Here is a 27,239-nt window from a genome sequence, read left to right on the forward strand (position 1 = left end):
AGGTAAAAAAGCCAAGACTCTCTGCTGAAATGCTGAGGAAATACAGAACGCTATCCTGGACCCAACAGCCAACTAGGCTCCAAACTCAACAGTCACAAGCCCCAGGCCATGAAGTCTGTGAGCCTCAACCAGTGGTGAAACCTATGAGACTTGGGTCTAACATCTACGACAGAACTTAACCCCCCTGCCCCCGGTGGGAAACCTCTGTTCCCCAGGAATTGGGAGACTTAAGATGGCAAAGATTCTTCAGGGTTTGGGGAATTTTCGCAGAGCAAAAGCCAAAGTCCTAGGCTGTGAATCCTACTTCTTATCTCAAGACCACATGCAGGTTATGTCTCTACATCATCCCTACGAAAGCAAAGTGGATGATCCCTGCGTGTTTACCATCCGCTAGAGTGCTTCTGAGGCGATTCGGGGTTTAGGAAAGGCTCCCTCTATTATTACTAGTCTATCAGTCCTACCACCTCCTAAGTGTGCGCCCTGCGCCGAATGAAAATTTACCCCCACTTTAAATACACATTGGAAGCAGTATTGCCCAGAATCCACTCTGCCTCCTGGTAGATGCGAGAGCCTCAGCACAGCTGCACAAGTACTGTTACGTGCCTGCTACTCATTTATTCACCCAGGGAATAATTAGGGATGAGCTGAGTTATCTCCTTTACAAAAAGCAGACTCAGTATTATTTCATGGTTACACAAACAAACAGCAATGCCAAAGGGAAAGAAAGGACAGCTCCCTTCTCCCTGCAGCCTAAAAACTATCAAAGGAGGGTCTGTGTTTTATCACTCTTTCTTGAAGGCTGCAAACGCTCTGCCAGAAATTTTATGATTAATGCAAAACTTCTATCAACAAAGAAAAAAAAGCAACTACGACGATACCTGGCACAGTCTGAACTGTCACTATGGGAAGGGGGGTGGTGGCAGTTAGAGCAGGTTAGCATGCACAAGGACCCAGGTTCAAACACCCACTCTGCACCTACAGAGGGGAAGCTTCACAAGGGTGAAGTAGATCTGCAGGTATCTATCTTTCTCATTCTCTCTTCTTCTCCCCCATTACCTTTCAATTTCTCTCTGTCCTATCAAATTAAAAGGAAACCAAGAAAAGGAAAAAAAAGGACACTAGAGGTGGTGGATTTCTTAGGCAGGCACAAAGCCCCAGCTATCAGGGGTGAACAGAATGACAGACAGATAAGATACACAGGCCAAAATGCACCTCTCAGCAGAACAACCCTTGGTCTAGAACAGCTGGACTCTGGGCCTTCAGGGGCCTTTCCTGGGTGTAGTCACCCTATAAACACTGCAACTGTGTTTTTGCATATCTAGATCAACTGTGATACTACAAACCAATCAAAATAAATGTCCTCGGTTTTTTTTTTTATTCATTTATTATTGGATGGATAGAGAGCAATTGAGATGGGAGGGACAGACGGAGAGAGGATGAGAGACAGAGAGGACACCTGCAGCCCTGCTCCACCACTCTTGCACTGGGGACCAGGGGCCTGAACCTGGGTCCTTATGTACTATAATGTGTCATCACCTGGGCCCTGAATGTCCACTTCTTTTTTTTTAATATTTATTTTATTTATTTATTCCCTTTTGTCGCCCTTGTTGTTTTATTGTTGTAGTTATCATTGTTGTCGTCATTGTTGGATAGGACAGAGAGAAATGGAGAGAGGAGGGGAAGACAGAGAGGGGGAGAAAAAGACAGACACCTGCAGACCTGCTTCACCGCCTGTGAAGGAACTCACTTCTCTCTAGGTGGTGAGCCAGGGTTCGAACCGGGATCTTTATGCCGGTCCTTGCGCTTTGCGCCACGTGCACTTAACCCGCTGTGCTACAGCCCAACTCCCTGAATGTCCACTTCTGTGTCCATCTTGGCCTCCCTTGCTTCACCACGACGGATGGATGGTGCTGGATGAATGGTGCATGAATGGTCCTGGTTAGGTCCCGGGCGGTACCACGACCTGCCCCAAATGGCCATGTCACGTAAGCCCTGAGTTTTAGGGCTGGACTGGCTCATCTATGGATGTTGGCACCAAGGAACAGACCCACTGCTGAAAAAGTCACAACTTCCCAGCATCTGTGTAACGAAGACCACTTGGTCAATAGTTTTATTCGGACAATGTTGCTGTGCGCTTACAGCTCTGACCTTTAACACACAGACAGATTAACTCACAACAGCATTACAAGTCCCATTTGCCATGACTCTTTCAATAATTAATGTCAAGACTGAAATCTCCTGGCAACACTGAAAGTGACTAGAAGTGGCACGACAGCTGTCTGTGCCACAGCTGAAGAAACTGCTTGCCCCAAAGACCACAGACTGGCTTGAAAGCAGACAGAACAGCGTAGCACTACGCAGACTTTAATAAAGTTACAAAAAGCTGCTTTGGGGGCTTCACTCTTAATAAAAGATAGCCAAGTCCATCAAGCCGCAATGTGCAGACTGCCCAGTATCAACACAGGTGGAACAAGAGTTTTCTTTTGCAGCAGAGCACTGCCAATCAAAGTGACTGATCCAGCTAACAGTGCCCGCCCCTCAGGTACAGAATGAGAAACTCCTGGAAATAGTACATGCAGTAGCAACCCCTAGCACCCCCCCAAAAAAAAAAAAACAACACACAACAAAAACTTAGACCCCATCATTGCGGATTATGGTGTTGCCACCAGGGAGACGTTCTTCAAAGTTGAGATATTTGTAAGGTGGCATTCTGTCCCGCCCCGCCGAGGAAGTCTCCCACTGGTCTGTTTCCACAGAATGCCTCCACACTGAGCACAGTGAAATAAAAAGCTTTGCTCCTCCCTGGAAAGTAATGTAGTCGAGTCCCGACACATGTAGTGCCCCTCCTGAGACAGGCAGGGGTTGCCTACTTTAAGTGTTGCGACCGTGATGAGACTAGAGCCACCACATCCTAACCCAGAGAGCTCACCGTACACTTTCTCCCTTGAAATCCCTCGTCCTTAATTTGTCTTATTGCAGAAACCAAGGGAGCAGCCTAGGAGGTGGCAGAGTGGATAAAGCTTTGACTTCTCAAGGATAAGTTCTCAAGTTTGATTCTGAGCATTGCATGTGTCAGAGTGGTGCTTGGCTTGTTCTCTCCATAAATAGATCTTAAAAAATTTATAAACAAACAAATTAAATGTCTTCAGAAGCGTTTGGCTCTGAAACTCGAGAGGCCGTCATCTGTCCATTATTAATTTGCTTTTCAGAATACTGCTGTGCCTAGAAATCCCCTTAATGTGGGGGGCAGAAAAGGGATGTCAGGAAGGATGAACCGCGTACCCAGAGGATGGCGTGTGGGGGGCTCATGACACCCAACACAGGGAGTGAATAAAGGATCCGGGGATGGACTGTCCCTTTCTTCTGGGTCACATGTGGCTTTCCTATCTTCAGATAAAGGAAGTGAGCGAAAACAAGCATCAAAAAGTCTTCCCTGAACTTTTTCTCCTCAAAAGAGAACTAGCTGTACTCCTTAGTTCTTCTAGAGAAGTCAGTCCTCATCTACATGACAAAAAAAAAAAAAGGGAAAGAAAAAAAACTGGCGTTAAGTTAACTAGGATAAGATGCATTGCCTAGCTCCCAAAGCCAGTTCCGGAACACATGCAACACCTCTCGTTAGAAAAATACCCAATCTCTTTTTAGAAATGTTATCCGTCAACCACTGAGAAAGGGATGTTTCTGAGTTGTTACAACTCAGTACACAATTCTAATTCTCGAGTCACACCTGTTTCCTGATGAGAGACAGGGCTGGGAACCGCAGCCTTCCTAGAACATTCTTCACCTTCACCATGAGCTCCAAAGTCACAAGTCCACCAGACCTGCTTCTCCTATCTGGAAAACAAGATACTTAGCACGGTCCTTGCAGTATATAGGTCGACTGTATGGTGTGATCCTTAGACCTTGGGTAGGCACTTGCTTCAGTGGCAGTAAAGAAAAGACCTATGACAAATCTAGAAAGGGAGAGAGAGAGAGAGAGAGAGAGAGAGGAGAAGAAGGAGGAGGAGGAGGAGGAAGAGGAGGTGAAAGGGAAGGAAGAAAGAAGAGAGGGAGGAGAAAGGGAGGGAGGGAGGGTGAGAAGAAGAGGGGAAGGGGAGGAGAGAGAGAGGAAGGGGAAGAGAGGGGAAAGAGAGGGGAAGAGGAGAGAAAAGGGAGGGGAGGGGAGGAGAGGGAAAGGAAGAGGAGGGGAGGAAACTGATTACTCCCTTTTTCCAACAAGTGTTCAGATTACAGAAAAAGTATTCTCTCCCTATATGATAGTTGAAAGTATATTCATGCAATATCCTCAAAACAGCTTACATTGTTTTTAGAACTTTTTCTTGGAGAGAGTACAGCCTAAATTCTAAAGTATTGAGAAAGCTTTATCTAGTTCATTAATCTCAGGGGGAGGAGGGGAGGAAATGCTACGTTTCCTTTCTCATGCACATGAGAAACACCAGACAACCAAGTTCTTTTAAGAAAGTCCCGGCAGCAAGTCGCACATCCTTTGCCATGAGGGAATGAAGACGGGGAAACGATGCCGGCGCAGTTTCTTCTCTATTTCTTTTCTCATTCCTCAACATTGGGAACTTCGTAATATTTATAGACAAAACATCTCTCCCATTTTGATTTTTTTTTAAAAAGCATTCATAATTCTTAAGTCCTTGGAAGGCACTATAAAAGCACAGGCCATAATTACTCTTTCCTTTCTATTCCAGAACCACGAAATAATTTTATTTTCCTCTTTTTCCTTCAAGATTAAAAAGGGTGGTTTCATTTTATCCCCTTCAATGTTTCTCACTGGTTTTGTGAATGAGAATGAAAAGCAAAGGTTCTGTGTCTATTAAAAACAAATAAATAAAAGATGTAAGAAAGGAGAACACATGCATGCCGTTTAGTAATATTCTTTGAAGAAATTACTTAATTGGGGGGGGGGGGTCAGGCGGTAGCACGGTGGGTTAAGCTCACATGGCGTGAAGTGCAAGGACCTGCATAAGGATCCCAGTTCGAGCCCTCGGCTCCCTGCTTGCAGGGCAGTGAAGCAGGTCTGCAGGTGTCTGTCTTTCTCTCCCTGTTTCCCCTCCTCTCTTCATTTCTCTGTCCTATCCAACAACAACAAAAACAATAACCACAACAACAATAAAACAATAAGGGCAACAAAAAGGGGGGGATAGCCTCCAGGAGCAGTGGAGCCCCAGCAATAACCCTAGAGGCAAAAAAAAAAATTACTTCATGGTTCAGCTGTCCTACACCTAGCCACTGCCTCTAAGATCTGATGAAAATCATAGCACAGCCTTCCAGTACACAATGTCCTGGGCCTTAAAGTTGGAAATGGACCCAAAGAAAAGAATGAGAGCTAGACAGACTCCTATCACCGTTGGCCTCCAGCGGCGTCTACAACTGTCCACCAAGTGGCATAAAGTGGCCAGTTCCATATCCAGGGAGGAGAAGGACAGAGGAATAGGGAGCTGAGTGAAATGCAGCTCAGACCCAGGGCACCTCGGCGTCTCTTTTCTGATTCTGCCAAAATATGACCTCCATCCTTCTTGGAAAATCACATCTGCTTTTCAGTCTGAAGAAAACAGCTTGAAGAGCACCTTCCCTAAGAATAATTACACTTCACAAGCCTTCCGTACTCAATGGGGATTCCTGTTTACTACCTTATATCCAAGTCTGTGTCTTGATGGCGTCTCAGAGCAGCCAGTCAAGAAGAGTGACTCTATCACAATTGTAACAGAGGATCACATGAGCTCCCCTTCTTTCTCTCTCCTAATACATCAAAAAGAGATACAAGAAAGCAGCTCAGCAAGCCCTCAGGTGGTATCATCAGAGCGAAATCTCTAGAGATCTTGGGTCAGTTGATCTGGGGTTCTCTCTGTCCAAGCAGACACACCAGTGCAGACACCTCACCCGTCACAACTGCATGTCCTTTATCCACCCTCTACCTCAGTTTCCTCACTGGTGAGGGCAAGAGCTGATAGGCACCGAGTTCTTCGCAATGTCTGGCACAGGATAAAGGTTGTCACTAGTCACAAGGATGCTGGATAAAGGAAAGGCTGTGAGTGTGTGCGCAGACCCATTTGCACCAATGTGCCCGTTTTTAAAGGGTTGAAAGCTTTCCAGTTTCAACTGCAACTTCCCCTACATCAGCAACATACAGACGTTCGGGTGCAGGGACTTTCTTCTCGAACCCAGAAGCCTCTTCTCTAGCCTCCTGGCAGGGCTTTTGTTAGCATCTTCTCATCTGGGCCACAGGAGTCCGGGGGGGTCTACTCCCTGCCCTCAGGGTGAGAGCCAACTCTTCCAGCCTGCTGGCAGGTAGATTTTTTCTGAAGCAGTCTGACTGCTTCTTGAGTCACTTTTCTCCTCTGTAAATGCATCCTTGATGCCAGATTTTTTTTTTCTGAAGATAACCATTTTTGCCTGTCCCCCAAACACACAAATAGCACTCACCCATTTGGAAAACCAAAAAGGAAGTAAAGTAACACATGTTCACACATTTCCTTTGTGAGCAATGACTGCTTTGGGAAGTATCACAAAGCCCCAAGTACTCACATTCCCACCAGCTTAATCTGACTGGCTTCTGATCTTCAAAATTCCTAGCACTCCCCTAGAGTCTCATTTTGAATGTTGCCTGGAGGGTTAAAAGCACATGTATTTAGGAATCTCTTGCAAACACTCCTCAAACACATCTCTTGAGTCATCTCTCATCATCATCACTGTGTGAATTTCCTGACAGCTCAACGCCTAAGCCTGCATTCTTGTTTCATGTCAACAATTATGGTAGTTTCCACAAAAGGAGCTTGTTTGTCCTCACTGTTCTGGGGGGCAGGGACACCTCCCTCTGAAGTTCAGCATCCAGGTCTTGTCTCTGGGATAGGGTTTCATGTAAAACAAAACAAAAGGCTGGGCTGGGGAGATAGCAATAATGGCTATGCAAAAGAAAAAGACTTTCATGGCTGAAACTCTGAGGTGCCAGCTTCAATCCCCAGCACCACTGTAAACCAGAGCTGAGCACTACTTTTGGGGGGTGTGTGTGTGTGTGTGTGTGTGTGTGTGTGTGTGTGTGTGTGTGTGTGTGTGTGTGTTTAAAAATAAGTACTTAAAAAAAGTTATTACAAACTGCAGAGGAAATGCAATTGACACACCTGTCTTTTTGTGTTTAATGCGTCAGATAAAGGGAGTATATATGAACCTCAGGCAACCCTCTAAAGCAGCTGTTAAAAGGTCCTGCAATGAACTCTCTAGTCCCAGCCAACCTACTGTTCTTTGCACTATTTCTATTCCTCACGCCATCAGCTATGTTTGCTGTGGTTGATCCCGTCCTGCTTAATGGAGAACTACAGAATCCAATGACAAGCAGTGCCAACTTGCTCTCATCTTTACCCGGCTCCACCTCATGGTGCAAGTGGCTGGGTGCCAAGAGGGATGTCTCCCCCCTCCCCTGCCTCTAGCTGACCTCATCACCAAAGCTGCACCCTGCACTCACCCTCTCGCACTGATTACAACCAGCACTTTTTTAATCTTCTCCTTCTCCTGCATGTCCCACAGCTGCCTGAAGATGACTCACTGTGACTACCCTGACATACTCTGTCTGATGCTCGTCTCAAAACTAGGAACATTTTCAAAAGACCAAAACAGCACCAGCAAGAATCAGCCTGAACGCAAGCCCTTGGAACAGAGCAGACCTGGAGTCCGAACAGACACAGCAACCAAGTTTATGGGGAGGTTACAACACTCAAGGGGCAAGGGGTTTTGTTTGATTGTTATTTACTTATTTCACATTTCAATACACTTTCCCCACCCACGCTTGTCTTGTCAGGACTCTGAATCCAGGATCACATGGGAGTCCTAATAATTTGACTCTTCCTCTGCCACCAACAGAACCGTCCCTGACCTAAAGTAGTGGTTCCAACTTCAGTTTGCAACACAGACTGCGGGATCCAGAGCTTCTCAGTCAATGTAGCTGGAGGAGCCTAAGAATCTGCATTTCTCAGTGAGTTCCAAGACACTTCTGCCACTGACCTGGGCTGGCTGCTCAGCCCACCAGTGTGCTGCATCAGAATATGGTGGAGGCCTCTCCTGTGTAGGATTAGGCTGCACAAAAGAGGGATTAGTATGGTTCTGAGTCTCACTTTTCAAGTCTTAGGCCAAGATTTAAAAGAGCATAGTCTCTTCTTACAATTCCCTAAAAACTTAAAATTAGGGGGGTCGGGGGAGTAGCGCACCAGGTTAAGCGCACACAGTGTGAAGCGCCAAGAACTGGCTCAAGGATCCCAGTTCGAGCCCCCGGCTGCCCACCTGCAGAGGGGTCGCTTCACAGGTGGTGAAGCAGGTCTGCAGGTGTCTGTCTTTCTTCCCCCCTCTGTCTTCCCTCCTCTCTCCATGTCTCTCTGTTCTATCCAACAGCAACAGCAGCAACAATAACAGCAATAACAATGCAAAGAAAAAATGGCTGCCAGGAGCGGCGGATTTGTAGTGTTGGCACTGAGTCCCAGCGATAACCCTGGAGGAAAAAAAAACAAAAACTTAAAAATAAGTTACCTAGGGTCCAGTGTGATCCAGGAGGTGGTGCAATGGATAGAGCACTGAACTCTCAAGCATGAGGTCCCGAGTTCAACCCCTGACAGCAATGTACTGGTGTGATGTCTTGTTCTTCCTCTCTCTCCTCCTATCATTCTCATTAATAAAATATTTTTTTAAAAGCTACCTAGGGTCCAGTGGAGACTAAAAAAACAAGTGGGAGTTTCCCATTGGAAACTTTAAAAGAAACCTCTTGCATTTACATGAAAGAAAGCAAGCAGAGGAGATCCTAGCTAATCACAGTCTGTTAAGTAATGATGCCCTGGTCTCAGAAGCCACCTGTACTCACAGATCCCAACTTGACATATGGAGCTTCAGAGGAGCGATGACACCTTGTAATCTTCCCAGGGAAAGGAGGGTATAAAAAGGCCTATTCTGAAAGTCAAGACTAAAATAGTGAACTCTCTTAGCCAAAACTCACCTCACTTCTGTAAGACAATGGTTCTGAAGCCTAGTTGTACACTGTAATCACTTGAGAGCTTGCAAAAAAACTACAGATGACTATGTCTCATACCTAGAAATGCTGACCCAATTGCTTTGGGGTAGAATCTGGAATAAAGAGAAGAGTTGTTCTTTATTTTTCACTTATTTTTGGCCACCAGGATTATCACCGGGGCTCTACAACTGTATGATTCCACCACTCCAGCCAAATATTATTTTATTTTTAGAAAGAGAGTAAGAAACGCAGAGCTCTGAGTATAGCTGGACAGTGCCCATGTGTCAACAACTGCACTGTGAACCATTAAATCCCCCAATAAAATTATAAAGAGAAAAAAAAAACACAAAAGAATATACCACTTTCTGAATTAAAAAAGCAAGTAAGAAAGAAGAAAATAAATGAAAAAGGAGCGACACTACTATTCATGCACCTCCCCCATCTCTGCACCTCTTGCAGGCGCTCCAGTGTGGCTGGGGCTGGGGTGGGAGGCAGGGGTGGGGTTGTGTAACTGGCGTAAACCCTGATTGCTCCACAGGGTAAAATGCGTTCTTCTGGGTGAGTTTTTTCCTACCTCCTTCTCCCAAGACTTAAGTTTCCCAGTAGATTCACAAGCGGAACCAAGATCGCAAATCACTAACAGGGTCAGGGAGGCAGTTAATGGCAGTGCGCAGGACTTCCGTGCACGGTGCCTCAGATCCAGCCCCCACAGGTGGTATTCGGGTTTCTCTCTTGCTGTCTCTCGTGAAAATAAATGACCTTTTCAAACTGAAAAAAAGATCACTAGAGGGAAGAAAGTCATACAGAAGAGAGGGTGGAAAAGAAATAAGAGCAATAAACCTCAAAAATATGATCCAGTTAACATAACAGTAAAGATGGGCAGCCACTAGAGCCAGTAAGACTGAGGCCTTAGGTGTGGCTCTGAACTAAAGGATCAACCCGGGAGTCGGGCGGTAGCACAGTGGGTTAAGCACAGGTGGCACAAAGTGCAAGGACCCCAGTAAGGATCCCAGTTCGAGCTCCCGGCTCCCCACCTTCAGGGGAGTCGCTTCACAGGTGGTGAAGTTGGTCTGGTCTGCAGGTGTCTTTCTCTCCCCCCTCTCTGTCTTCCCCTTCTCTCTCCATTTCTCTCTGTCCTATCCAACAACAATGGCATCAACAATAACTACAACAATAAAACAAGGGCAACAAAAGGGAATAAATAAATAAATTTTTTTAAAAAAAGGATCAACCCATTGTTGGCTATCTTGGGTTCTGAAATAAGAAGTAGGTAGGTAGTCAAAGATATGACCTTAATTGCCAACACTGATAATGGTTCAAAGGACACTATCAACGAAAACCTTTTTAATTAGGTATACTACTTTTCTTATTCTCCTTTTTCTCAAAAGAGTTAACAACAGGTACTAAAGGCAAAAAAAAAAAAAAAAAAACCTTTAACTTCTCACAAGCCATTTAAAGGCTCAACTTTGAAATCATGTGCAAAGTAATAAGAGTAAAATCTGCCACTGGGCAATATTTAATACTTTTTTTTTTTTTGTAAAGGGGTTCAAGAGATTCAAGAAGTATAACTCTCAGAGCACTTGGTAAGTTAAAAAATTATCTCAGTAACCACACTGACACATGGGGTTTTCAATACTGTAAAATCATGCTATGCAGATAGCACAGCCCAAGTTAGTTATTTTCTTCTCTTCCTTCTTGATGAACACAGATGCTTGAGGCAAACAACTGGGAAAGGCTGTTGGAAAGCTTTATTAACCCCTTTCAGGCAGAATAGTGAAAGCAGAACCAACCAGTTAGAAGATCGCAGAATTTGATGGTTACTCAAACAGAACAGAGAGGCTCAGCTCACACACGTACCAAAGAAGGTTATTGGCTGGCAATTACCTCTGCTCACACCAGCAGGACCAACTATGGCAACCTACAGAAACACTCAGCTATCCTTGCACTGCACTGACAGGCTTCACAGATCCCTCAAATCAATTCTTTAGAATATGATCTCAAAATTAAGGTTATGTGAATAACACTCCCATCTTAAAACTCAGAATTGACATTCTGGACAAAAACATTCTTAAATAATTACTTTTAAATCAACTCAGCAGACACAGTAGCCCCACTAGCACTAGGTGACTCATAATTTCACAGCCAGTTCAGTACTGACTGGCCACAAACTAGCTCAAATAATTCCTTAGACTCTCAGAACAAATACATGCCTCCCTCTTCCCTAAATGATGCCTACACTCTGGCATCAAATCTTATCTTAGCAAGCGACATGTAAGTTGAATGAGGTAACGTCTAAAATATAGCCCAGATCACCTAGATTTTCGACTTGAAAGGAGGATCTTTCTTGGAAAGGGGCAAGACTAAATTAGGACTGATTTAGAGAATTCAGTTCAGCAGAGGACATCCATCTATTCAAACAGAAGACTGTAAGTCTATCTTTACTAGACATGGCTGGAGATAGAAGGCCTGATCTAGGCCACTAATCTCGAGGAACAGCATATGAGCTCCCCTAGGAAGGTATGTATCAGGAGCTTAAGAGCCTAAGTGTACCGATATCAACTCAATGATAACTAAAATAATCAGACCTGGAACATTTTCATAAGTCCATTCCAGGCTTGCCAGAGGAACACAAATGATGCACTTAATCTATGATTTTATTCTTTTAAAGAAATTCAAGGGGCCAGCTGAGCACATGTTACAATACACAAGGACCTGGGTTTGAGTCCCTGGTCCTCACCTGCAGGGAGAAAGCTTTACCAGTGGGGAAGCAGGGTTGCAGGTGTCTCTCTGTCTCTCTCCCTATCTCCCCCTTCCTTCTTGATTTCTGGCTGTCTCTAGCCAATGAATAAAGATTAAAAAAAAAAAAGAAATTCAAAAGAATGCTTGGTTTCAGGGTGTTGACTATGTTTTGAAAGGTTTTCTTGATTAAATTGAGTGCATGGGACACTTCTTTTGTATGAGGTATATTCACACATGAGAAAAGAAATGTTGCGATCCTGACCCACACTTCCAGTGAGGGGGAAAGTGACAGGGTAAAGATAAGAGCACTCTGCACTGCAGCTCCATCAGCTCCCAGAGAGCCAGGAGGAAAAGGAGAGGGGCATATGGAGGTAGTACTGTTGTCATGAGTGGCTTAGAGGGAAAGAGAGGATTGGATCAGAAAGAAAAAGGGGGCAATTATGTCTAAATGTGGACAGATCGTTGTAGAGAGGATGGCTGGACAATGTCTACAACCTTAGGGGGACTGCGGTGGCCTGCAGTGGGGAGACTGAAGATTCAGAACTCTGGTGGTGGGAATGGTATGGATTTAAACCTCTGTTGACATGCAATTTTGTAAAATAAAAACAAATAAAAAATACTTTAATTAGAAAGAAATGTTGTTAATGAGATTACTGAAGACTACCTAGTAAGTACTGATGTGTCCTTTTCCATCACACAAAATAGGGAAAAGGCACCAGTAAGAACCAAGACACAAATGTATGAATGGTAAGACTAATAAGCCCTAGATTTCTAAGTGAAGGCTACAAAGAAACCCCAGGAGGAAAGTGGGTGGTGGTGCATCTGGTAAAGCACATATATTATAGTGCACAAGGTTCAAGCCCCTGGTCCCCACCTGCAGGTGGTGAAGCAGGGCTGTAGGTGTCTCTCTGTTTCTTTCCCTGTCTATCTCCCCCCCCTTCTCAATTTCCATCTAATGAAAATAAATTAATTAATACAAAATTTTAAAAGAAAGAAAGAAACCCCAGCAAAGCTGCCACAGTAAAATTAAAGCCTCTAGAAGTTCTACAGCACAACTGAGTTTTAAAACAGACAGTTTTCAGGGGCCGGTGGTGGCACACCTGGTTGGATACGTGTGTTACAATGTGCAAGGACAAGCTTTGCACATGGTGCAGCAGGTCTGCGGGTGTCTGTCTTTCCCCCTCTCTTTCCCCCTCTCTACCACCCCCTTCCCTCTTGATTTCTGGCTGTCTCTATCTAATAAATAAATGAAGATAGTTAAAAAAAAAAAAAAAGGAGGTTAAAGAAAAAAAAAGTTTTAAAACAGTTTTTTTTTTTTTCTGGTTGTTTGTTTTAATTTACCAACATGAAATGTTTAAACCATGTGACAAGAAAATTAAGCTACATAGAGTTTTTGTTTTATAACATTAAATAAATAAAAGTAAAAAAGGGATCTGGGCAGGAGAAAGGCAAGGCAACAGTCAGCCAAAGCTTAATATGACACTCCCATTTGAGAGAATTTATGATTAAAGGACTATAGAGTTTTAGATCAATGACTAGGACACTTGACAAGGAGGGAATTTGATATTTGATGAGGTGAACTAATGACATCACCATCAGATCTTTTTAATGCAATAATCAATTTTTAGTGATGCCTAGTAAGTTCTACTAAATAAAAAGGTCTCCTTCCACTTCAGGCTGCACCCAGACTTGCACATCTTTAAACACCCCCAGTGGCGATTACTGCTGGGCACCCTGCCCTGCCTCACCCTGGCTACATGCAGCTATCAGGCAGAGGACTCACTCGCTCTGTGCCTATCACAGGGCGTCAGTCTCTCCCTGGGACATCATCCAGCCACTACTCACTGCCCTTACTATGAAGCTGAGAGTTGTGGAATTTCTTTCCACACACACAGGACTGGTATTCTACTAGGATTATTTTATCTTGGAGACTGGGGGCACTACGGTCCTGTGGCCGATTACAACCATCATTTTGGGTCCTACTCTTCCAGCTCTTTCTCTTGAAGACAAAAGCACTAAGTTCTTCAGTAGGAATAAACACGTTAACCTGGCCAGCAGCCCCCATTATGCAATATTTTTCTGTTTCTGTGTTGGCAGCCTGCCTTGAAACCCGTTAGTAAATGCACAGCAGAATCAACCAGCTCACAAAATATTTTTAATACCTTTAATTATGAGATCGGATTCAACAGCCAAACTTCTGCCAGGGTCTTCTTGTAATTTCTTTCTGAAATCCCTTTTTCTTGCTGGTGAAGTCTCTCTTCTCTCTCCATCTAGCTACCTGCAACCTGTGTGACGTACAGCTCTCCTATTCCCCCAAGACAGAGATAACAGCCCAACCCAAAGGATTGCTACACACTATGTATCGCTCTATTAGTTCTAAATAGTACACTTTGTATCTGACCCATAGTAAACCATGCTCACAAGGCTTGTGGAGGAGACTAAACAGAAATGAGACGCCCTAGCCAGTGACAGAGTTCTGCAGCCACGCTTTCTACTCCTCCTCTAAAAACTCAGGCACTGACTCAAGTCTCGACGTTATTTTTAGCGTGTGCAAAAATCAAGGAAAGAAGCCTAGATCTCCGATCCAAGTCCACCATCACCACCACTCGTCCCCTCAGCACACTGAGTCAGCCACAACTCTGAAGTCAGGCATTCAAGGGAGTATTCAGAAGGATTCATGTGAGCATTAGTGGTGCTACATGTAAAGAATGTGGCACATTGTAGCAATTTGTAAAATGGCAGCCACTTAATTCTTTCTTGTTCCTCCTTCCTTCCCAGCCTCAAATCCCACCCACACTGCAGGAGACAGTAAATCATAGGAGAAAAAGTTCCACAGTCAGAAAAATTTAGCTTTGAATCCAAGCAAGTTACCTAAATTTCTTTGAACTATTTTCTTGTCTTTAAATTTGGACTTATGCTTAGATATAGTTACCTTGCTGGGTCAACGTTAGATGTGAACAATAAATAAATAAGTAAATAAGTTTGGCATATAGTTAAGTACTCAAGAAGTCATTGTTACTAATCATACCATTCTTGTTGTATCTGAAAATATCTTGCATGGATTTCACTTTCTGTTGTGAAAACCAAACTGTGTCCAATATGATCTTGTCTCTCCTATCCAAATTTATCCTTTTGAATTACGAGAATCAAGAGGCAAAAAAAAAAAAAAAAAAGTTTAAGAGCTACTTGAGTTTTGTGTATATGCAATTACCTGGCCAACATTCTAGTCTCTTTCTCTCTTTTACTTCCAAGAAAGAGGCAGAACCACCACACACACACTGCTCCCACTCTCCAGTGCTTCTCCTGGTGTCATGATGGTCTTGTGTGGCTCCAGGACTCAGACTCTCGGTACCATGAGTGAGGAATTATTGAAGTAACATCTCATGAATTTGAGGTGTATGAAACAGGTCTAATTCTGATGAGCATATGTCTGAACAACTCAACCCACTACTTTATGAGGACAACCCTCCTATGGCCTATGCTTTGTCAGGATATCTGGGGCTTTGGATATTTCTAGCGGAGAGACGTTGCGTCTTAAGGGTGAGATGGTAAAAGGCCTTGAATTCTAGCACAGAAGGAGCTGCAAGGACTCCAGAGAGATTCTAGATCACTACCATCACCGAAGATGATGAAATTGACAAGGTTCCATCTTCTCAAGACCTGGGAAGGGTAGGGAAGGGAGGAAAATTCCCCAGCACAGTGCCAGGAGATTGCAGTGCCCTAGGGAACATTTTAAAAAGAGACTGCATATTACAAAGCACACACAGTATCCTACTTCTTCAAAATGTGTATCTCGCGCACACACACACACAATAAATAAATAAATAAATAAATAAATAAATAAATAAAGCCAATATCCCTCCAGCCACCACTGGAGTCTTCCCATCCTACCACTTAAAATTTAACTCTAGGGAGTCAGGCAGCTTAACCTGCACAGCAGGTTAAGCACAGGTGGCACAAAGTGCAAGGACCTGCATTAGGATCCCTGTCCAAGCCCCTGGCTCCCCACCTGCAGGGGAGTCGCTTCACAGGCGGTAAAGCAGGTTTGCAGGTGTCCATCTTCTCCTCCTCTCTCCATTTCTCTCTGTCCTATCCAACAATGATGACAGTAATAACTACAATAAAAAAGGGCAACAAAAGGGAATAAATAGAATATTTAAAAAAATTAAGTCTAGTCATATTGTTATATACCAGAAGTGAGAAAACACACATGCTCTCCAGTGCTCATTTGAACTGGGAAGAAGTTGAAGTTGACGGGAACACACTGATCTGGGTGACCAGAATAACTTCACCAGTAATGAGAGTAACCCGTCCATTCACCAGGGCTGCAGGACTAGGCTGTTTAATGAAAATTAAATGGCAGAGCACATACAATTGCTAAGAATAGTACCCACTATGGTTACTGTTGATTCTATTCTTGCTTTTAATCATTATTCTAGTTCCAAGTTGGTGCTGGCCCAAATCTTTTTCTAATGAAGGCAAAAGCCTAATAGAAGCACTATATGCCAGAATTCTCTTCTTCTTCTTCTTTTTAATCAAGGTATTACTTCAGCTATGTGAAAGGAGGGGGGAATTCTCAAAATCAGTTTGAAAGACTTGTATACTCCCTCTACTGGCTCTGAATTTAAAGTAAATTCTCAGTGGCTTCAGGAGCCAAAATATTAATTTCACTGAATATCAACGGCAAAAGGAAAAATACGATGTGGATTTTTTCCCACAGACACGTGCAACGGTCTTCAAAGAAATTTTTTAAATCACCAAGACACATTGAAAACTGCTGGAGGTACCTCAGCTGGATTTATTATGGATTAACTCCAGAGGAAACTCCTTTGTTTGTTTGGGGGCTAGGGTCACTCCCCACAAGATTTCCCTGCTCTGCATCCCCTCCCCACTGCAGGTGCGCCGCCCCCCCCCCCGGCCCCGCAAGCCCCCAACAGCTAGCCTGGCCGGTTCACTATGGGCAGATACTGACATAGCAGGTGACTAGAAGGACCACAACCCAGCACAAAAGTCAAATATTAACCCCAGAATCATTACTGATACATTTCAGGGAAAAAGGTTCCAGTTTAGAACCTTAAAAAATAAAAACCCAGGGAGTCGGGCGGTAATGCAGCAGGTTAAGCGCACACGGCACAAAGAGCATGGACCTCCGTAAGGATCCTGGTTCCAGCCCCCGGCACCCCAACTGCAGGGGAGTCACTTCACAAGCTGTGAAGCAGGTCTGCAGGTATCTGTCTTTCTCTCGCCCTGTCTTCCCCTCCTCTCTCCATTTCTCTCTGTCCTATCCAACGACAACGTCAATAACAACAACAATAATAATTACAGCAACAATGAAAAACAACAAGGGCGACAAAAGGGAAAATAAATATTTAAAAATTTTAAAAGTAATACTAATAAATAAATTAACTAAAACCCTGGCTGAAACACTGAAGACACAAACTCTCAGCAAGTCCAGCTTGAAACAGACTTCAGAGACCACGTTTGAGTTTTCACAGGAAGAAGCACTGCATTTCCAACAGTCTGCACATCCTTGCTATTATCGCACTTTGTTTGTTGTGTGTTGTTCCAACTACAGAAACCATGATACTTAGAAAGGTGTCTGATCGAGAACAAAATGGTTAGAGAGAACGAGCCTGTCTTGGAAATGGTGCCATCAGGACGGAGTTCTTCATCATAATCCGTAGTTCATCTCACAGGCTGCTTGCTATCTCTTTTTCCTTCCTGTGTGACTTCGATCTTCCAGTCCATGAATATCAAACTCCAAATCACCTGGGACCTGTGCCCCCAAATGCAAAGCAATCTGAGGACTTCGTTTTAACTAACAACTATGCCTCTCTGAAGTGTATATGAGTACATTTCCAGCTGAACAGTGCCATGGTCCTTTCTAGACAGTAAATATTGATACTGCACAAAGTAAGGCACACACAGAGAGGCAGGACTTGTCTTCAACTTGCTCTCAGCAAATGTCATTTCAAGATCAGGTTTCCCTCAGTTTCTGGGCTGGACGGTGAGTGGCACTGATGTTTTCAGGAACTTCTACAGTCGGGAAGAAAACACTGTGGCAACAGAGTCATTTCACAGTCATACTGCATCGCGTTGTCCATGTTAGGAAGTCTGAGACGAACTGCCCCTAACCTTCACGGCTACAAGGATCCAAAAGAGTCTGCACCTGCCATCACCTCACCCTCAAGTCACCCCATCCTTTCCCAGTGTCAAAGGTGCAGAACACAGCTATTGTCATGGGCTGAGGACTTAACAACCCAAAAAGCTGCTCCAAGTGTCACAGGCTTGTTTGTCCGGCAGGCACATTCATTCCCTGCTTTTCACAGCGCTGACAACCATTGCTTGGTGTAAGGAAAATGACAGAAAAAACTGGCAGGAGTCCGGGGTGGGCAGGGTAGGGTAGGGTTCAGAGAAGACAAGAAACATTATGCTAGTGCAAGCTAGTCTAAGAGGAGAGAGGAGAAGCAGAGAGCAAATGAAGTAAGAGTTTGCAGAGATGGAAGCCAACAACACTGACACCAACAGCTGTGAAACCACAGTGGTTAGCACAGCAGACATTACAGAACAGTGGTGGCTGGGCTTCAGAGGACTCCTAACTCCACCCGTGCTCGCTGTGGGTCCCTGAGCCAGTCACTCATGTGCCCCTAGCCTGTGTCTGTTCCCTCCCCTATAAAATGAAGTAGTGGGATGAGTCTTGGGATTTTTCAGTTCTAGATTTGAGGCAAGAAATAATGTGGATGAGTCAGCTATCAGTTCTATTCCAAGGTCAACCTCACAGAACTAGGGACCCCAGATCTGCCCAAGACCACGCATGTGCTCGAAATCAGGAGGACTTGAGAAAGCTCCAAGCTCTCCCCACAACCTCCAAGAGTCATCATGCTCGGTGGCCTTATAACCCCCAAAGGGAGCAAAAAATAATGTGCAGAGAAGTCAAAGGCAAGTTCCTAGCTCACCTTTGGTAATTTCTCTGCACAGAGCTGAAGCACTGAAGCAGAAGTAGAGATGAAGGAAGGGGGGAAAAAACAAAAAGACAAAAGGAATGGACAACAGCGACAAGTTTACAAATTACAGATCTGCATGTTTATTTATTTTCTTCTGCACCAACAGAATGTGAACTTTAGTGAACTGGGATCTTATCTGCTTGAGCTTCGACTAGATCCCTGGGGTCTGACAGAACGCTCAGCAGTTGACCTCTGATAAATACTAGGCGAGGGAATGGAACGGGATGTGATACAAGCGGGTAAAAAGGCTTTTCTCTCTGCAAACTTACTCACTGCACACCAGCTGTAACATTCCCCGCTACTAATTCACCTATAAATATACAACCCCAGCTCCTTATAGAGTAGGAAGAAGCCTAAGCTATCTCTTCTGCTCCCCCCTCAATCGGTGATGCAGGAGAAGGTGAGGAGAAAAACTTGGGAGGCAAGAACAGAGTAAAGGCTGCTCCCTACAGGCAAGAGGAGTGGTTTTAAAAAACAAAAGAACTTCCATATTCCCTCCAGTCCCAGGAATCTGGAATCTTATGCAACAGCAGTGGGTAAGTAGAGTGCCTTGCCAGAATGCACAGAAAGCAAAAGGTCTTATCTTTGCATTTTTCTCAAGTTCTATGGGGGGGGGGGGGGTGTCCACTAAGTGTTTTCTAGATGAAGGAAAGGCTATTTTAGTGGGACAAAGCCTCTTTGCTCATTTGCCAAATAAAAATATCTCACAGGTTTTCAGTAAGAGTCACAAGCAGAGTAATAAAAAGTTTAACTACAAGATGTTCTTCTATGGTGTCACTCTCTTAAAATAGAACCCTCCTAAAATCGCCTAAAAATAAATCTGCTATAGTTTCATTTCATTTTCTAAGAAAGAGATAAACACAGTATCTGAGACAAACACTTTAGCTTCTCTTCCTGCTACATGGGGCTCACAGATCAAAGTCTAAAAGGGCCAATTTCTTCACTTCGATGACACAGCTTTGAAAAAGAGGAAAGAAAAACAGTCCCTCTAGTGTACTGCTGCTACAGAAAGAGGAAGTATAAGAGTCGAGAATCACTGACGAAGACAGTACTGCCAAAGGAAATTACAACACAGCATTCTGGCAACATGGGCCAAGCAGAAGACAGATTCCTTCCCACATGACCATAACTGGCCCTCTACTGAGGTGCTTCAAAAAGTGGCTGAGGTCAAAATGTGGAATTATGATGACTTTGTCATTTTGAAATCTTTAATAAAGTGTCTAACATAAGAGCTGCAGTTACAGTAACATCTTCTTCATCCAGGACATGGAAAATGAACTGAACACGTTAATCTAAAGAGCTGAAATGGTGAGAACAGGTTAGAGAACATCTTTCTGCACTGGGTAGATGCCAAGAGAAAAGAGTCTCACACGAAAGACTCCAGTCTCCAACCATCCTCTGAAGCAGCAGCAGAAGACGTGGTACTATAGTATATTGCATTCCATGTGAAACTGGGTGGACCAGCACAGGAACTCATGGCCTAGTGTGACTGTGTCCTGACCCACAGGAAAGGCAGGTGTGTGGGCACATGTACAAAAGGTGATATACAGGTCTTCCCACATAAGCCCTGCAGTGCCAGAGACAGGAGGAACCAAGAGAATTCACTAGTTCAATCATGGGAGCAGCGCAAGGAAGTGAAATCCGAATTAAAAGGACACAAACTTTACCTATCTTGTGTGGTCAAGGAGGCGGTGAGCCAGTGGTGTGAACAGCAGACATCCATGAAGCCTTACGTTCTTTATATTACTACTGTTATTTACCAGAACACTGCTCAGCTCTGGCTTAAGGTAGTGCTGAGGACTGGACCTGGCCCTTCTGGTGCCTTTAAGCATAAAAGTCTTTTATGTGCAGCCCTTATGCTGGCTCCTTAACTCTCTTTCCCAATCTTTTTTTTTTTTTTGCCTCCAGGGTTATTATTTTTTTTTAATATTTACTTATTTATTTCCTTTTGATGCCCTTGTTGTTTCATTGTTGTAGTTATTATTGTTGTTATTGATCTCATCGTTGTTGGATAGGACAGAGAGAAATAGAGAGAGGAGGAGAAGACAGAGGGGGGAGAGAAAGACACCTGCAGACCTGCTTCACCACTTGTGAAGCGACTCCCCTGCAGGTGGGGAGCCGGGGGCTCAAACCGAGATCTTTATGCCGGTCTTTGTGCTTTGCCCCATGTGCACTTAACCCGCTGCACTACCGCCCGACTCCCCCTTTCCCAATCTCAACGCCACATCTGATTATTCATTTCTACTTTAATGCCTGTGGTAAGGAGGACTATACAGGCATCACCTTTCTTCTTTGTATACACTTGACAAACACGCTAACCAAGTACTCCCTCCTTTTGTTAAGATAAAATGCAGATAGATTGCTTTTTGACTTCATGGCTCCTAAGTACCCCTCATGACAGGCTCTGGACAGCCACACAAACAATCCACTCACTCGCCTCTGCAAAGATTCATCTTTCTGATGCTGAAATAACCAAGCTGTTCGAAGATTGAAAGGCAAATATGCTTTTCAGGAAAGCAACTTCTACTTATGTAAGATTATTCATTACTTACTGAATGTCTTCAAAAAATGATCAATTTAAAGAGCGGAACACTATGATAAGAAACAAAGAACTGTGACTACTAATTACCTCTGCACTAACTAGCTGTGTGATCTAAGAAGTCATTAATTTAAAAAATCAGGTTCTTCAGCTATAACGTAAGAGGGTTAAACAAGGAATTCGATCACAAACCTCATCCTGGCTGTTCATGAGAACCACGTGAGAAACTTAAAAAACAAAAGCACTGCAAAGTCACAAACAGACGGACTCAGATTCTCTGGTGTTGGCTCACTCTTTCTTTCTCTCAAAGGTCCTAGGTGATTTTAACATGCAACCAAAGCTTCGAACCTCTGCCTTGATTTAGATCTCCAAGGCTGCTTTTTCTAAATTTTTCATTCTATGACCTGAGGATGGTCACTTTAAATGACATAATTCAATGCTCTAGACCCTGCCTACTGTCCCTATGTGCACACGTGATCAGAAGAGGTCAACCTGAGCTCTAGACATTTTGAGAAGTCGGAAACCCTGAAGCATAGCTCAGAATGAAAGCGGTGTGGGTGCAATGTACATGCGTGTTTCAAAAATGACTCATCATGACAGGAATCAACTCTTGAAACTTGGATACATGGAAATGGGTTACAATTAGCTCCTGTCTTCTCCCTTTCCCCTCTTCTTCCACCCCCACTAAACCACAAGCATTAAAAAAAAAGTTGACTATTAGTCATATAATCAGAATATGAAACCAGTCCCGATTTCAAAGGCCTTCTTCATCATCAAAGATTTGGAAGTTCCTGCATGGCTACATCTTTTGATGAAGGTCAACTCACAAAAACTCTTGAACTAGATTATATTCCTATAGTTATCTAGGATTATCTACCTTGTAATATGCAGAAGTGGAACTGGTGTGAAATGCTCAGAAAAAATAATCATAAAATGTATGCCTTGAGCCCTAGGAATTTTAACCTACAGCATTTGACAAAATTTTAGTTAAAGGGAAATGAGATATCAGAGAAGGGAAAAAGAAACCATCAGGCCAACAAATGGTTATGACATAAAACCACAAAGTTTATGACTAGTCTCAAAATCTATAATGCAAGTCCTGAAAGATACATGAAAATATACCTACCCTATATCAAGCTGTGGCTATTTTTAGTATTATCACTTTCTCAAGTAAATCTTCAAAAACAAGTAAACAAGTGCTATTAGACAGTTATTATCTTTAACTATCAGTATAAACACAATAGCAAAAAATATTTGTAAAAAAATAAGTTATGTTTTCAACCTAAAAAAAATCACAAAAGTAAAAACCCTTCCAATATTAGCTTTTTAATTCGATTAACAGCTAACTTTTAACAAGCAGATTCTCTGCACCAAATTCAAAGCAGGCAGAACTAAATTTAAAGTGTAAGATACATGAAAACTACTACAAACTTGGAAACTGCCTTGAAACAAAATTCATCCTGTCTGTAAACAGCCCTCATACCACTTAATTGATGCTCCTTTGTAAAGTAATACAATTAACTCAAATATAGGACTCATGCTGTTCCATATTTGTTACAGGAAGTGAGGCAGATTTGTGGAACAACCTCTAAGTCCACATTTTGCTGTTACAGTATCCAAACAAAGTGTCTCCAATTCTAGCTGTAAAAGATTATTTGAAAGGCACTTTGTCTTGCAAGATCTTTCTAAATGCCACTATCAATGTGAATACACTAAAGCCTTTAGCTTTTTCACATACAAGCTCCACCCCTCACCCCACCAGTACTTCTCCCCCTAAGGCTAAACTGTTTTTATTTTGTCCTGGAGGCCAGAAAAAATATATATATATATATATATATATATATATATATATATCCCCAAAGAAGCAATACAGATCTGTAACTGCACTGAAATCCTTCGCCTGGCACTGACACTTGCGCAACTGGGGGGGGGGGGGGGTGAAAGGCCAAGAGGGAGAGGCGCTCAGGAAGAGCAAGGCAGCTGAGTATCAGCAGCCCGGCAGGGGCACGGGAGTTAACCTCTTTAGATGCCCAACTGCAAGGAAGTCATTACATCATAGGTCTTTCCACACCTCTCTCCCTACCACGTGTCCAGAGCCCCAAGAGGCTGAAACAGTGGACAGCCTCTCTCTGTAGGCTCACTTACTTACAGGTCGAAGCCATTACAACCCGGTCTTGCCACCAAATCTCTCCCCCACGACCCCCACCCCACCGCAGAAGGCCTAAGCCCCAGGCCCCAGCGTTGTCCACACCTGGACGCCACCTTCAACGGCCCAGAGCGGCTTCGCCATAGAGCAGCAAGTACACCCGTCCGAGTGTAGGGGCCAAGCCCAAACCCCTCAGAGGCTGCTCTGGGGTCAGGTTTCATAGCGAGACCTATCTCAGGGCTAAAGGTGTCAAGATCCGCAAGAGAAGAGAGTGTGGGCCAAACGAGGGGTTACAACCGCCTTTCTAATACTACTAGCGCTCCTGTCGGAGTTAACCCCTGCAAAGCTGGTTGGCACCGCACCGCGTTCCTGGCCACCGCCAACCCGATAACCCCGGCTGCAGGGGCCAGCCCAAACTGCGGGCCCCTCATTCCCTGCCGCACCTCCACACTACGGTGAATTCCACTCCAAAGTTGGCCCTTACCTACCTCTTCTGGGCAGCCTCGGGAATGCAACATACGCAGTCTGTCCACCACTCCTGCCCTGACAATGCCTGAGACTTGCCCGGCAGCCTCCTCCTCCTCCTCCTCTCCGCCCCCAGGGCCCCGAGGTCCTCCACGGGTCCCCCTTTTGCTAGGGGTTTACGCAGACGCCCCAGCCCCCTCGCCAGCCCCCTCTCGCCCCGGTGCCCGCGGGCGCGCTCCAGGGGTCTCCAAGGCGAGCCTGGCGCTGCGCAGGCGGGAAGGCCAGGCGGCTCCGGCCGCCAGCCCCGGGCGGGTACGCACCTTCCAGCCGGCGGAGCTGTTGCTGTCGCCCTTATCCTTGAAGTAGGGCACGCAGCGCACCATCCACTCGTAGATCTGGGACAGGGTGAGTCGTTTGTCCGGGGCGCTCTCGATGGCGCGAGTGATCAGGTCGGCGTAGGACAGGTTCCCCCAGGCGTTCCGGCGGGACGAGCATTTCCTCGGCTGCCCGGAGGAGGCCCCGCTCGTGCCCGGTTGCGGCGGCGGCAGCGGCTGGGGCTGCAGCGGCGTCTGCGTCCCCGCGCCCAGCGCGCCCGCCACCGCGACCGGCCCGGCCCCCGGGTCCTGCCCTCCGGGCGCCAGCAGCCGCGCCGAGTCCTCCAGGAGCAGCCCGGAGCCCAGCGGGCCGCTCGCGCCACAGCCGGCGCCGCCGCCGATCGCCATGGCCGAGCCGGCCCGGCCGCCGCCGTCCTCGTCGTCCACATCGTCGTCCTCCTCGGGGATCATGGAGTCGGCGGCCGCCTCCCCCGAGGGCTTGGCCGCAGCGCCCGGGGAGCCCGGCCTCTGCAGGGGCCACGTACAGGAGCGCGGCCGGATCTGGGGCTCGAACTCCGGGTCCACCTCCACTTCGAGCGGGGAGAGCGGGGCCGGGGAGGCCGGCGCCTCTGCCATCTTCGCCGCCCGCCCGCCCGCCCGCGGCCCGGGCTCGGTGGCGCTCAGCTCTCGGCGGGGCGGGGCGCGGCGGGGCGGGGCGGGGCGGGGGGAGGCCCGGGGGCGCCGCCGCGAGGGCTGGGGCTGCAGCCGCCTGGGGAAGCACGAGAGGAGGAGAGTTGGTTAAGCCCGGGCCGGAGCTCCAGCGCGCGCCGTGCCCGCCGCCCCGGAGCAGGCGGACCTGGGGGCGCGCGTCCCGGGAACCTGGCGCTGCAGACACCTCCCCCTGGCCAGGCCGCGAGGGAGTCCGGAGCGAATCGACGCGCTCAGCAGCGGGCAGCCCTCCTCCCCGGCCGCCGCAGGTCCCTCCTGGGCTAGGGGGCGGGGGAGGGGCGGGGGAGGGGCGGGGGAGGGGCGGGGGAGGGGCGGGGGAGGGGCGGGGGAGGGGCGGGGGAGGGGCGGGGCCGCGCCTTGCGAGCGAGCGGCCGCCCCCGACCCCGCGCAGCCCCGCCGCGGTCCCCAGCCCCGGCTCCGGCGGGCGTGCGTTTGTTTATGTTTCGCTCGGGCCCTCGCTCGCGTGCTTCCCGCCGCGCCAAAGTCGCTGGCGTCTTAGCTGCTTGCCCCCACCCCAGGCTTCCCCAGCCCCTGCCGCCCCCCTCCTCCCCAGCCCGCACCCCAAAACCCGAGGGGCCCCCAAGCCCCGGGACAGCAGCCTGCTCCCCCTCTGCGCTCGTCCGCGGCCGGAGTGGACAAGCATGGGTCCGAGCGCAGACGGGCCCTCGTTCACTTACAGAAAAATAATAAGACGAGACGGAAAGGGGGGGGGGTGCAAGCAGCTCAGTGGGTGCAAAGAATTGAGGCGAGCAGCAACGACCACTGGAGGGGGGGATACGTGAGGTTGGTTTCCTCGCGGGCGTTGCACCCTCCAACCCCCTTCCCTGCAAAGAATGGGAGGGAGGGAGAGAGAGAGGGAGGGTGCAAGTCGGAACATAAATCTTCCAACAGGTCGGGCCGCGCCAAGTCTCCCCGGCCGCCAGAAAACCCGGACCAGCACGTTCATCACCTCCTTGCTCCCGCTGCTGCCATCTTGACAGTCCCCCCACCCCCCTTGACTCAAGTCCTTTAAAAACACTAGCGGGAGAAAGGGGGGTGCACACCGAGTCACGGGGAGGGGGAAAGGGAAGCGCCTGGCCCAGCTCTGAAGCAGATCCGGAGTCACCGGGAAGGCGGCCACCCCGCTGCACCGCTCCGGCGCCTACCTCGGGCTCCTTGCCTTCAGGGACGAGCGGGGAGGACGCACAATCCCGCGCGGGCCCGGGGCTGGGCGAGGAGGGGGTGCGCGCCCTGGGCGAGGGAGAGGCGCTCGGGCCGCCGCAGCCCGCGCGAGCACCCGCCTGTCAGCCTGCGCGCCGCCGCCTTCGCCTTGCACATTCCTCCTCCTCTTCTCCTCCTCCTCCTCCTCCTCCTCCTCCTCCAAGCTCCCTGCACTCGCTGGACGGCCGCGGCAGCCGCACAAAGTTATAGACACACGCAGGGGGCCTCAACCTAAGCTGACGGCGGGCGGGCCGGTCTCCGCCCAGGGGGAGGGCTGGGCGGCGGGCCAGGCGGTGCTGCTGTGCGTGCGGGTGTGCAAGTGTGTCTGTGCGCTCACGCGCGCGCCTGCGCGGCCGGCTCGGCGGGGCTGCGGGCCGGGACTCTGCGGGCTCCCGCAGCCGGCCCCGCCGGGCTCCTCCTCCCCGGAGTCTCCGCGCCTACAAAGCCCCGAGCTGCCGCCCCCCCCGCCCCCGAAGAAGGGGCGGGAAAGGGTTGGGGGGGGAGTGCAGTGCCGCAAGCGCTCCAGTGAGTGCCGCCGCGTGGCCTCTCCGGGCGGGGCGCCTGGCACCACGGGGGACCCGTCAGCCAGGCTCCGTGCCAGCCATGGTGTCCGGTTCCCCCATTAGAACCGGACACCAGCTAACACCTGCGATAAGATGTGGGCCGCAGGTGGCAGGGGTCACCTCGCCGTGGACAGCCGGACGAGAGGTGTCTGTGCCTCCGGGGCTTTGATAAGCCGATGTCCTCAGATTTGATCAGGCACCGAAAGGTGTGCTCTGAGACGCTCCACCACGACTGTTTGGGGGGGGAGGGGGTTCACGACCAGCCAGCAGAGAAATGTAACTAAAGAGAAGAAGCCCCGTCCCTAAACCTAACACCCGATTTTTGAACAATTGTGAGTGGGAAATAATTTGATAACTCATTTGTGGGTGACGGCAAAAGCAGCTAAAATTGTGCGAGGGGCTTGTTTTGTTTCTTAACCTCTTAAGGGTGCAGAAGGCTGTCTTTTATAAGTTCTTAATCTACGGTCTGGGCACTGAGCTCCTTATCCGGCGATCAGTGCCCAAATCGTTCAATTGTGCACTGAAAATGCATAAGCCCTAAGTCT

General features: G+C 47.2%; 1 protein-coding gene across 2 annotated transcripts in view; it reads right to left on the minus strand.

The window, feature by feature from the left end:
• The window catches only part of FOXO3 (forkhead box O3), a 139,178-nt gene extending 114,015 nt beyond the window's left edge, over positions 1-25,163 (minus strand). The window contains exon 1 of one of the 2 annotated variants that reach the window (XM_007535471.2): positions 24,209-25,163. In XM_007535471.2, coding sequence (XP_007535533.2) covers positions 24,209-24,838 — 630 coding nt within the window. In that variant the 5' untranslated portion in view covers positions 24,839-25,163. Of the gene's footprint in view, positions 1-23,911; positions 23,933-24,208 lie in introns of those variants that run through there. The other variant, XM_060190655.1, reaches the window with a different exon arrangement.
• Between the last annotated feature and the right edge of the window lie 2,076 nt (positions 25,164-27,239).

This window comes from Erinaceus europaeus, chromosome 4, assembly GCF_950295315.1.
Source record: "Erinaceus europaeus chromosome 4, mEriEur2.1, whole genome shotgun sequence".
Lineage (NCBI taxonomy): Eukaryota > Metazoa > Chordata > Mammalia > Eulipotyphla > Erinaceidae > Erinaceus > Erinaceus europaeus.